The sequence below is a fragment of the Hippoglossus stenolepis genome, chromosome 23 (assembly GCF_022539355.2).
Source record: "Hippoglossus stenolepis isolate QCI-W04-F060 chromosome 23, HSTE1.2, whole genome shotgun sequence".
NCBI lineage: Eukaryota > Metazoa > Chordata > Actinopteri > Pleuronectiformes > Pleuronectidae > Hippoglossus > Hippoglossus stenolepis.
Genome location: NC_061505.1, coordinates 14593432 through 14605501, shown reverse-complemented (window position 1 = coordinate 14605501; position 12070 = coordinate 14593432). Strand labels below are relative to the sequence as shown.

The window sequence follows — 12070 nt, the reverse complement described above, 5'->3', positions numbered from 1 at the left end:
CCTAGTCCAAACATCGGTAATGCTAAAATACTAGCAGTTACTTTATCCACTTCCTTTGCTATGATATTCATCGTAGTCAATATCTATTTTATTTAAAAACAAACATGCATCATTTCAGATCAAGCCTTTGGATAAGTCTGCTCCGGAGGTTGTGAAGCTACTCCCTCTTTGGAAGGCAGAGGTTCTGGGTGATGGACGATATGGGATCTATCTGTCATCTCGGGAGCTGAAGGCCCACGACAGCGACAGCAGAGAAGAAGAGCTGATATTCTGCATCGTTCGCCCGCCCTACTTTGGTTACCTAGAAAACATGACTACAGGTAGGAAAATACATTTCCTTTTTCCATCTATACTCAAGCTAAACTTAAAAAAAAGCCAAGTCTTCCCTTTGCTGTTGACAGGTGGCTTTGTGCAACAGAGCTTCTCTCAGGCAGAGCTGAACAAGAGAACCATCATCTACATCACCAATCCAGACAGGGAGTCCCTCTCAGACAGTCTGGAGTTTACAGTGTCTGATCCTCTAGGGAACACAGGGCCCTCTCACATGTAAGGAGGAAAGGAAACTATGTGACTCTTAACTCTATGATATATTAAATTACCTGCGTCATCCTCACCGTGCTTGATCTTACCCTTGCAGCCTGGAATTCAGCTGGTCCAGCGTGGAACTGTCTCTGTCTCAGCTCTCTGTATGTGAGGAGCAAGCGGGTGTCTCGCTGGACATCATCCGCAAAGGAAACTTGGCAGAGTCATCATATATCACTGTCAAGGTCTGCGGCCATTTGTTTTTGAAACTGACCAACTGTTGTGTTATTTCAATTTGAGCACTGATCAATAAAGCTATAGGAGCAGGATTTGGATTTATTATTGCTACCTGATGACTTATTTTTGAATTATGTGTCTTTATTTAGGTGAAGGCTGTGACTGCAACAGCTGGTAAAGACTTCCTTATAAGTCCTTCTTCCCTCATTCAGTTTGATCCAGGTATGTACTGCTCAATATAGAAAGCTTGCACTATGCATTTTAAAGTAAGCAGTCACTATTTGTTTTTAAAGGTGGGAGCACGACTCACCTGTAAAACTGACACACGAGTTGAAAATAAATCTTGCCTGAAAGGGAAAATAGTAACTGTACAGATTATCGTTTGTAGATTGTGAGTAAATGCTTACCTGTGCCAGCTCTTGTAAAACAAAGCTGTGATGTTTCCGTCGTTATGTAGGAGTGTCAAGGAGGAGCTGGCAAATAGGGATCATTCAGGATTACCTTGAGGAGGCTGAGGAAATGTTTGAAGTGCTACTCATCTCCCCTGAAGCCACAACAATAGGCATCATCAACATGGCTCAAGTCACCATCAGGGATTCTGGAAGAGGTACAACTAAAGCCCAGTTATTTATTTTCACCATTCTGGAGCAACACACCAGTTTATATTGAGGCTGAATACTTACTGTAGTGCCCATGGGTCAAATCCACAAATATAACAGAGCCAGTGAATCTTAAAGCTCAGGTAATTGATATCTTTCTAACTATCTGGAAACTTTATCACCACAGGGCAGTGCAGGCTGAACCAGGATCAGGAGGCTCCTCTCCTTGGAGGAAAAGAGATTAGGTCAGACACCTACCCCCGGCATGGATCCATTAAACTGGAAAAACTTCCCTTAGGCACCGAATCAGTCCTCTGGGCCCGTGGTGACAGCATCTCCAGGCCTGCAAGTCTCCCAAAAAAGAAACTCAGAGTTATGGGCAATCCAAAGTCTGTAAGTACCTTCTCTCAAACATAAGTAATGGCTGAGATTTTATTTCTTGTTGTAGCTTTGTCCAAGTTTTCAGTAAAAATTTGCTCGAACCTTTAACTCTTGTTTTTTCTTTCAGATTGCACCTTCCTCAGTTTTTCACAATGGAACAGAGATTGTTTACACGGTGAGCAGCAACAACAGCCTACTAAAACGTTCACGTTTTGAAAAACAAAAATTCATTCTGTCGTGAACAAAATGTTCCTTTATTCCAGTATCATGGCATCATGCAAGTGCAAGTAGAGGATGACACCTCCCCATCAAGGAAGGGCAGAAAAGCAAACATTCGGGTTGTTAGCAGAGGGGCACAGCAGCACGTGTCAGCAGCGCTAACTGAATCCAAACATGATCCTCGAAGAAAGATCTCAGAACGTCAGAAAACCGAACTGGTTAAAGGACATGTGAGTAAAAACATCGCTGCTTCTTGGAAAATTAGCTCAGTTCTCTTTTGCCAAAATCTCTTCATGGCCACTTCAAGTGCCTCAGCTTGACAGTCTGTCTTTCTTTCCCTCAACTCCTTCAGCTTGACATTCTATTCATCTTATTACCAATTTCTGTTTCAAATGACGGTAATAATCAGTTTAATTTTGTCCTCACCAACCAGAATCTAGTTATGTGTCATTACCCCTAATTACTTTTTAGACGATACGCACGGTTTTGCTAGTGGTTGCTGGGACCAGTTGGGTTTTTAGAATGATTTAAGACATTTGAGACTTGTCGGCCTTCAACTACTCATATAGCTGCATTGACGTCTCAGTTTTCTGGCCATTTTTCATGGATATAGCTCAGTTAGATGGGTAGCAAGCCAGTAAGATGGAGACCTTCTCCCTAACTTCACCTTCAAATCTGTGATTGGTCGTTATTGGTCAATATCTTACCACTCAAATGCATATTGGTTGCTCCACACTGAATTTTTTGATGCATAGGCTTCAGCTGATAACTTCATCCCCAAGCCCTGTGTGCCAGCACTGATGGGACTCCTGCATATCAACCAAACCACTAATCAGCTCTTTCACTGCAACGGTGTGTCCTGGAAACCCTGGGCACCAACTGATCAGGTATTCCAGCTTCACAACATGAAGAAAAAAAATTATATGCATCTTTGCATCAGTGGCAAAAGATGCATCAGTGGAATAAAGCAAAGGTCTCACTGTTTTACTTATGTTACTTATACAGTATGTGGCTGGAAAGTTAACACCCACATTTCTTGTCCATTGTGAAATTTGAATTTGAACCGTAAATTGTGGGCAATTTTCTCTCTTTGAAATTGTGGACCAGATCATTAAGATATATTAACAGCTATATAGATTTGTGTCAGTTCATTCATCTGTGATTAAAGTCAGTACTGTCCTTATGAAGGAGTTTGTTAACATATCAAGACCGAAAAGTATTGTGGATCAAGAATAGAACCTTGCGGCGCTCCAGAGAGATTCATTTGTAACTCTGTCTATTTCCTCTGTTTCCTTAAGTTGATGAAACTAAAATTATATCTTAGCATTTTCATCTTAATGAATGATGTTCACCTAAGATTTTCTGTGTACTTTCTCTTGTGACACAGATGGTGGGAGCTCAGAAGTGTCCTCAGGGCTGGACCTTTCATAGTGGCCAGTGCTATACCCTCAGCACTGAGCACAAAGCCACCTGGAGCACAGCTAACAGAGCCTGCAGGGAGAGGTACATTTCCACACGAAGCTCAAACACGGTTGTGGTTTGTTCCCACAACCACACAAGATATGTTTGTTAAAGGATGAGTAGACCTAGAGAGAAATTGTCAGAGACAAAGCGTGGCCATGGAGTACACGCTTCTGATCAGTGCTCTGTCACATGCAAGGACTGTATAATCTCCTGCCTGACTGTATAAATACCTCTTCAAAAAGAAAACACAGCTGTCCTATTCCTTTTTTATCCCAGATATAAAGGAAGTCTAGCAAGTGTTCTCTCTAAAGATGACATGGACTGGTTGTGGGACTTCAGTGGAAGAAAACCATTTTGGATTGGTATGTATTTCTTTATGATTTGTTGCTCTGGTGTTGCAGTTTACAGTTTGTTTCAAAATGTCTAATGTGTAATTTTACAGTTAAAAAGGGACTCCTCCAATTTTAGACATCAAGTCCAGTTTGTGTGATCAGTGCCCTTCATCTAGGTTTGTTAAACATGTAAATTAAGAATCTTGTAAATTAACAGGATTAAGTGTTTTTTTCACCCAAATGACCTCTGATTAAAAAGCTTTGAAAATCTTAGCTGGCTGCCAACAGCATATTAACACCTCCAGTTTCAAAGTCAAGGACATAACAATGGATTTAAATTTGCATTTACATTGGATCACCACAGCAGATAAATGGAGCAGAGCATCACTAAGTCAGATACTGATCCTTATCACACCTTTCACCTGAGACGTCCACTGTCACTAGCTGCTATTCTTGCTTTTGCTGCTCGTGTTACTGCAGCATTTTAAAATCAGCCGTCTGGGGCACTTTTGGTTCAGTATCTTGCCCAAGGGAACTTCAGTCCTGCTGAACAGGGGAGACTGGGATTGAACCACCGACCCTCTGGTTAGTGGACAAACCACTCTCTCTCTTGAGCCACAGCCGCCCTAATGGTGGAAAGCTTTGTATAGAACTTTGTATAATCCTGCTTGTAAAACATAGATACGCAAGGTTGGATTCAGTATTTGGCTCTTGCAGTGTGATGGAAGGACTACAGTGTTATTCATGAAACTTTTAGACCAATCTATATCGAGTCTACAAACTATCTGATTTTTCTTTTTGCTCTTACTATATAAGGTCTGAATGACCGGGAAGGCCGAGGACGCTGGGAGTGGGCCGGCGGTGAGCCGGTCACCTACACCAACTGGAGAAAAGCGCCCCCAAGGTCAAAAAGGAAGGGAAGCAAAAAGTGCATCCTGGTGTGGAGAAGAGCCAAGTGGCAGATACAAGACTGTAAAACCAGCAGGGGTCATCGCTTTGTATGTTCAGTCAAGACTTGAATGTGAGAGATTCACAGCCATGAACCACTCACTGTGGTGTTTCAGAGGAGTTGCAGGAAGGACTCATTCTCAGGACGTTGACATGACGATCAGTGGGATCTTTGCAGGAACTCCCCATGATTTATAATGAACTTTGTGACAATTATTGTGTCTAAAAAGTAACCTGCTACACTATGTGACATTGTTTACACAGCATTTATTCACATTAGCCACTGAAAGTATTGTCATATACTATATGTAAAGCTCACAAGAGAATTTTAAAAACGTATTTAGCATCTTTGAACTATATCAGACCCAACCAAGGCTGGATTAACAACAGGGGCCCCAGGTTCACAGATTTGTCAACTAGTTTGTGGTGTAGCCACATTGTTGCAAATGAGTTTGTTGAAATTGTACCTGAAGTGTCCAAAACCTAGTTATAAAACTTTTATACTTTTAATTTATGTTGTGCTTACACTGTACATAATGAGGTTGCGTTTAATCAGATTACTACTCTGTGTACACGTTACTAGTGGTGTTAGGGAGGGGAGGGAGGGGAGGGATCAATCTTGGACCCCAATCATCTAAAGTCTAACGATAATCAGCCTCTAGTATCAACTGCCAATATTTTGGGGCCTTGGGTGTAGACGGCTGAGATTCTTGCTTTTTATTCATTGTACACTGTTTACAGGCCGACTACTTCTCCTCAAAAAACACAAACAGCGTGTAGGTGTTTTAGATCCAAATCCTTCCATGTAAACAGGAAAATAACATAATGAAAGTTGAGATTGCATCATCTGTGTAAATGAAGCACTAATCTAATATTTTGCATAATCAGCTGTTGGATTATTGAGTTGAAGTAAATTACTCTTACAGAACTGGCAGGAAGAGTCAAATGTAGAATTCCCACAGTTTGATTTCAGACACAAATCTGTGATGACTCCGAGGAGCAACTTGTGATAGCAAGTGATCAAAAGAAATGTCTTTGTGAACATCAGCTTCAAAGTACGGTCTGATGACGGAGATTATGTCATATCCAAATCTAATTAGCCACTGTCTATGAACCCTAAAACAACTTTTGTCTGGTAGAGTAAAACTACATTCCATGTTGATATTTCTTCATTGGTTTCAAAGCCCCACTTGGACGCTGCTGCTGTTGTTTTCCCCTTTCTTTTGAGAATTCAACGCCATCAGTGTTATTTAGATCTTTGCCTGTGGGTCCTGCAAACCACAAGGTTAGGCAGAAATGTGATTATCCCCATCATGTGATCTACAGCGTGGGTATGAAAGGAGGCCTTTTATGTGAGCTGTGAGCAGTTCTCAGAGGTTTGGATGCACTCGAGACACCGTTCTCAGCTCCTCGGCTCGGTGAGTTAGACTAAAACTCAGATATACATGTGTATATGTTAAAAGATAAATGTCAACTTGTTGTTGTTATTGATCACCAGGCTGCTTTAAATTATTTAAAAAAAAGTTATTTCTAAAACGTACAGTACAATAGCAGCTTTTAAAAAATCAGATAGTCGGGCTGAGAGTCTTGTGTCAGTCGCATTTCAACTCATCTGACTCAGAGAAATGTGATCTGTACACCAGCTAAAGTGCTTGTGTTCATGTACAAGGTGTTGGAAGGAGTATTTTTGAACTTTGGGAAAGAGCTTTCCTCTTTTCCTGTTCTTTGTGCTGAGCGTGGCTCATCCCTTTAAGATGTTTGTATTTGTAGCCCAGGGTTTCTGCAGGTTTCAATAAGTTGCATTTATCAAGAGTCCCAGAATTGCTTACACTTCTAAGTAGCCTAGTCGAGAATCAGCCTGCACACAATGTTATCTCTCAAACTACAGACAGAGACGGTATCCAAAGTCTTTTCCACAGACAAACTGGTTGTGTCAGTTATCAGTTTCATGCTGGTCTTGTTTGTGGTTTTATTACAACGCGTCAATATCTGTATCACTGAGAAAGAACTGCAACATACAGAGACATTACAAATTATACATGCCACCGAAACCTTTCTCTTAAAATATAGCTAACTTAGGTTCGATGGAAGTAGCATTAAATTAGTTAATATAATCAAGACCTACCTGAACATATTGTATTCAAGACTGAGTACACCAGATGCTGTGCAGAGCTGTATTCATATTCAGTTATTATTATCATTATTACTACTAATAATAATAATCATCATTTTAGGTAATAATAATTTCAGTCCAACCCTTAAAGCAATGAAGAGGCTCATTTCCCCTGCTATAAATCACAACACTCAAAATCTTTTTAAAGTTTTTTTCTAATATCTGAATATATTAACAGTTTGTAGTTATTGTGTATCAATACATCTTGGATAGTTTTTGAGGAAGGACTATTGGACTTTTTCCTCGCATCAACCTGTAAGATTGTACTTATTAGGGTTACAAAAATGTTAGTGACAGCTGTTTTATTTTGCAGGGCTATTGTGTAGTACTGTATTCGACTGAAGTGCTGGTCATAATGCTGTGCAGGCATATGTTGCATGTAGTATACAGTGTTTTGTTTATAGTCTAGAAGTCTATAGATGAACATTTCTTTACGAGCTGATAGGGTAATCGTAAAATAAATGAAAAGCCCATTGCTTCTAGACTCATCAAGACTCTCCCCTGTGTTTGTTGTTGTGAATTCAAGGTTTTGATCATGGCATAATCATCTGACTTCTCTCCTAATCTTCATCACTACGGGTGCAGAGGGACTGTAGAGAATGGATCATCATACTTCAGGCCATCACAGTCAGTCCAGCCATGCCTCCAGCTTCCACTGGCTGTCATTTGCGTACCAGGGCCTGACAGAAATCCCTTATGAAACTATACTCACACAGACAGACACTCTGGAGGTGCTGGACCTGAGCTACAATCTGCTGGATGAGTATCCTTTTCTTAGTAATCAGAAGCTAAAGGACTAAAAGTCTTCAACTGCTGTTGTAGCCTGCAAAGCTTAGGTTGTTAAAAAGAGAGGCACAAATGAAAGCTGCACTTGTCAATATTCTTAGATTACAACTGACAGAAGAACTATATGTAATGTCAAAGAGGATTATCACCAATGCTGCCGTTCTCTTCAGGTCTACAGATTGTTTTGATCCACAAACATCCAGCTTTCTGTCTCCTGAGAAACATGTTTAAATTCAATTACATTTTATTGTATTGTGCCAAATTATAACATACATTACCAAAAAGCACTTTACATAGTAAGGTCGAGACATTCGGAAATTATAGAGTATAGAGTGTAGAGGAAAAACTCGTAATCGTTTACTGAAACCTGACCCAATGTGAGCGGCCGTCTGCCTCGGCCGGTTTTGGGTGAGCGAAGAAAAATGATGAAGAGAGGAGAGGGGTGGTAAAGAGGGGAGAGAAGAGAGGGAGTGGAGAGGGGGAAGAGAGGAGGAGATAGAGACCAGGAACAGTTGTGTAAGCATCATATAATAATAATCATAATAATAATAATAATAATATTGATGATAATAATGATAATGATGAAAATTATTATAATGATAATAATGAAAAAAATCATAATGATAAGGATGATGAAAATAATAATGATGAATATGATAACGATAATGATTATGATGATGATGATAATAAAAATATGTGAATATGTATTATCATATCTAAACTCTTTCAGACTGGTTGTAATAATGAAAATATGAAATGTGCTGTTTATAGATTATAGATGTTATTAATGACACCAGCACCAGTTAATACCTTATATCTGTCTCTCTAGCTGTTAAATGCTCCACCAGCTGCTCTTTAACTGTCTGCGCGCACTTTGCTGCAGAGCACGTGTGGGTTTAACATTTGAAAACAGCTGCTGCAGCTGGATATGAGGATAATGAGAAGCATGAGAGTGAGGCAAAAACAAGTTGTTGGTGGAGCTGAAACGCACTCTACTCCTTCAAGCTGAGGGGAACTGCAGAGTTGGATGGAAATCTTCTGCATGTTTGTCGCCACGAATCACACCTTTTATATTTTACATCATCGCGTGAGCCGTCGCTTATGTAAAAAGATTGATTTGTGCAGCTTTAAGATCCTTAAAACACTGTTGCTTGTCTGTGGCCTCATTTACCAGATTAACTTAGAAGCAGGTCAAAGTGAACCATTTCATCAGGGAATAATTTGCAGAGTATGAATTTCCCACACATAAATCAACCTTCCTTTTTATTTACGGTACAAAATCCAGCAGGTGGATATTCCATCGATCACACAGTTAAACATACATTTTGAAGCATATTTCCTCAGAGAGAGACGAGCCTGAGCAGCTGGAGTCGCAGCGTGTTCTCCTTCATTCAGTCTTTATTGGAACCCGGTTCTGCTCGGTCAGCTGGAGAAGCTCAGCACTCTGATTCTGGACTGCAACAAGTACACATCTCACGTAAAGTTCCCCTACATGCCCAGCGTGACCACAGTGTGCATCAACAAGAACAAAATCAACAATCTGCCCGTGTTCGTGGAAGAAATACGACGCAAGTTCCCCAACATCAAGTGAGCCTCAGATTGTATGTTGTATTTCTGCAAGGGATCTGTTGTAGCTTCACCGCTTATGCTTTTCTGCTCCTGCAGACCTTTTTCATTGTTGCATTTACTAGAAGGACATTTGTCTTTCAAACAACTGAAAAAGGGAAAAGAAGTGTACTGTCCAGCAATACGATTTAAAAACTAGCCAGACAATCAAGAGAAAACACAAAAACACAACAGTCTAATGAGCACAAAAATAAATCTGGTCCTAATACACAATATGCTCAGGTGATTGGAATCAAATCTCTATATCGAGCTATTAAGAAATAGAGCCTGTTCTTCATCACAGGTCTAACGTAGCTAAACTCGACAAAAACCATGATTTAACATTGTCTGGTAGAAGTCCCAACAGACACAACACAGTGCACTCAAAGCATGTGCACCCTGTCCCTTTGTTGGTTTGTTGGTTTGTTAAATGGATTTCCACAAAACTTGGTGGAAGGATGCAATACGGGTCTGGCCTGTGTGAGAAAGGCCTTCAGAGGAAAAAAGCGTACAAACTCCTCCTCATGTGGGAATCATTGTAGGGTGTAGAAATGTTTTAGCCTCCCGAGTAAGAGAGACTGACAGATGGTAACATGCACAGTGAAAGTGATAACCCTCCCTTTTCTCTTCATATAACTTCTTCTCTGTTCCTTTGAAAAAACAGGATCCTCAGTATGATGAACAACGAGGCAGCACCAAGCTACTTCAATGGAGGAAGCCTGACCCAGTACAAAGACTACAGGTGAGCACTGTCAGCTTGTTTCCAGTCTCTAATCATGAAAGTCTCCTATTGTGGCCTCCACTGTTTTACTATTAAATACAAAAATATTGTAAATAAAGGATATATCATTTCACAACCAGAATCGGCCAGTGGGAAACAGCATTTAGGTCTTCATGTTGGAAATTAAAAAGTAAATAAAATAACTAGGAATATGGACAAATCAGAAAGTATAGGATAATGGTCTTCCATTCTCCGTACAACTATACAGTCCAAAACACAAATAGTGATACTTTTTGTAGGTGTTTTAGGTCCAGACGACACTTTGGCTCATCTCTAACAGCTGACTGCTAATGTATTTCAGTCAATGTGTTCAGCCTCTTTCTCTCCACATTCAGGCAACCAAAGCCTGCTTAAATGTGATTGGTCAAACTAGAAACACAAACCAGAAGGCTTCAGTCCCGAAAATCTTCACCTAAATAAAGGATTTATTATTTCACCTCCAGAATCAGGCAGTTTGAAGGTTATGAGACAGCCCTTAGTTCTACATGTTGGAAATGAAAACGTAAAAAAGTACACAAGGAAAAAGATGAGCCATATGGGGGGTGTGGAGGCCCCAGGGTCCAAGGGGACTGACCCAACCATTTCCACTTAAGTCCTTTATCTAGTTCTGTATTTTAACACACTTTAGTTTGCATTGTTCTAGTTCATTATTATTATTCACAAGCCATTGTAATAATCTGGTCTACAGAGCCAACTAATGGAAATGAAAACAACCACACTAGCAGTAAAAGTGAACATGTTATTTTTGTGTTTAAGCTCTTTCATGAATTCAGTTTGTGTTGACACTGTTGGAGCTGAGTTCATTCCACTTCATTACTGCTGTTGTGGCTGCTGCTGTGTTGTAGCACACTACACTATTGGAAGCTGTTTCATCGTTTCTTCAACACATGTGGGAGCAGAATACAAACATCTCTTCAGTCTAATACAGTCCAGTACTTCATTCAATTCTATTCTATTTGATTTGTATAGCGCCAAATCACAACATACATTATCTCAAGGCACTTTACGTATTTAGGTCCAGACCTTGAATACAACAGAGAAACCCAACAATTTCCAAAATGAACAAGCACTATGGCTTCAGTAAAACTAAGTAAATCTACTTAAAGTATTAAAGGTAAAGTGCAGCCCACTCTCTGCTCTGTCTACTGTATATTGTTTAACACAATGCAAGTCCACACTGTCATACATCTCTTTTAAATGCAGTCATGGACGGGGTTTATTTCACGACTGAGTCTTGGTGGTGGTCTCTTCCAAATCCATTTTACATGAATCTTCCCCCACAAGTGCTACTGCTGCAGGAGGCGTGGTCTAATCTCACCTGCCTCTTCCAATTCGATCAATGGACTAGTTCCATTATTGAAATATAAAAAAAAATAACGTAAACATGTAATGCAATGCATTGTAAAAAAATTTAGTGGTGTAAACAGTCAGATATTTGCTGATATATGAAGTGGAGTCAAATTGAAAGTTACCAGAAAAAAAATCTACTGAATTAAAGTTCAAATTCATGAAAAATGTAGTACTTTAATGTAGTAAATGTATTTCATTACATCCCACAACTGCATCTATATACATAAGGTCAACCTGCATACAATGTCCTGTGAATGGTGTTTCTCATTTGTCTTCATTTTGTTCCTCTTCAGACAGTACGTCATCAGTCAGATCCCAGGTCTGGAGATTCTGGATGACACAGAGGTCCTGGAGAAGGAGAGAGCCCAGGCTCGGAAAACCTACAGGCTGCAGCAGAGCAGCCACGGCAGCAGGAAGAGGAAGGAGGACTCCTCCAGGAAACACACACACATGCAGAAAAAGTCTAATACGATCATAAGACAATAGCACAGACTTGTAGATTTATGATCCCTTCACTAAGAGTCACAGCTTGAGTGTAACACTGACAACCCTATCATACACTGTACACTGTGAGCTCTGTAGCTGCTTGTAGTCACAGCCACACAATGTTTACACTCTATATTCAGATGTAAAAGCCATGTTTAATAAAGTTATCAAATTAAAAATTGAAATA

At 40.0% G+C, this 12070-nt stretch overlaps 2 protein-coding genes across 3 annotated transcripts in view; both read left to right on the top strand.

The window, feature by feature from the left end:
* frem1a (Fras1 related extracellular matrix 1a) overlaps window positions 1–7372 on the top strand; it is a 26547-nt gene extending 19175 nt beyond the window's left edge. Inside the window, exons 26-37 of the mRNA XM_035148182.2 lie at window positions 119–320; window positions 402–546; window positions 638–767; window positions 909–981; window positions 1217–1366; window positions 1546–1751; window positions 1867–1914; window positions 2003–2188; window positions 2714–2845; window positions 3346–3461; window positions 3699–3784; window positions 4571–7372. Coding sequence (XP_035004073.2) covers window positions 119–320; window positions 402–546; window positions 638–767; window positions 909–981; window positions 1217–1366; window positions 1546–1751; window positions 1867–1914; window positions 2003–2188; window positions 2714–2845; window positions 3346–3461; window positions 3699–3784; window positions 4571–4773 — 1677 coding nt within the window. The 3' untranslated portion in view covers window positions 4774–7372. The remainder of the gene's footprint in view (window positions 1–118; window positions 321–401; window positions 547–637; window positions 768–908; window positions 982–1216; window positions 1367–1545; window positions 1752–1866; window positions 1915–2002; window positions 2189–2713; window positions 2846–3345; window positions 3462–3698; window positions 3785–4570) is intronic.
* Window positions 6053–12070, top strand: LOC118102229 (leucine-rich repeat-containing protein 72). 2 transcript variants are annotated; one of them, XM_035148292.2, is made up of 5 exons: window positions 6053–6120; window positions 7461–7638; window positions 9066–9248; window positions 9931–10008; window positions 11691–12069. In XM_035148292.2, the coding sequence occupies exons 2-5, from the start codon at window positions 7475–7477 to the stop codon at window positions 11881–11883; spliced, it is 618 nt and encodes a 205-aa protein (XP_035004183.1). In that variant the 5' UTR covers window positions 6053–6120; window positions 7461–7474; the 3' UTR covers window positions 11884–12069. The 2 variants fall into 2 exon arrangements, with proteins under 2 accessions (XP_035004183.1, XP_035004184.1); XM_035148293.2 differs by having other exon boundaries at window positions 6057–6120; window positions 7402–7638; window positions 11691–12070.

Coding starts and splice junctions, on each gene's coding strand:
- LOC118102229 (XM_035148293.2), top strand. CDS start 7,475: ATGGATCATCATACTTCAGGCCATCACAGTCAGTCCAGCCATGCCTCC. Junction 7,639..9,065: donor AGCTACAATCTGCTGGATGA/GTATCCTTTTCT, acceptor CAGTCTTTATTG/GAACCCGGTTCTGCTCGGTC. Junction 10,009..11,690: donor ACCCAGTACAAAGACTACAG/GTGAGCACTGTC, acceptor GTTCCTCTTCAG/ACAGTACGTCATCAGTCAGA.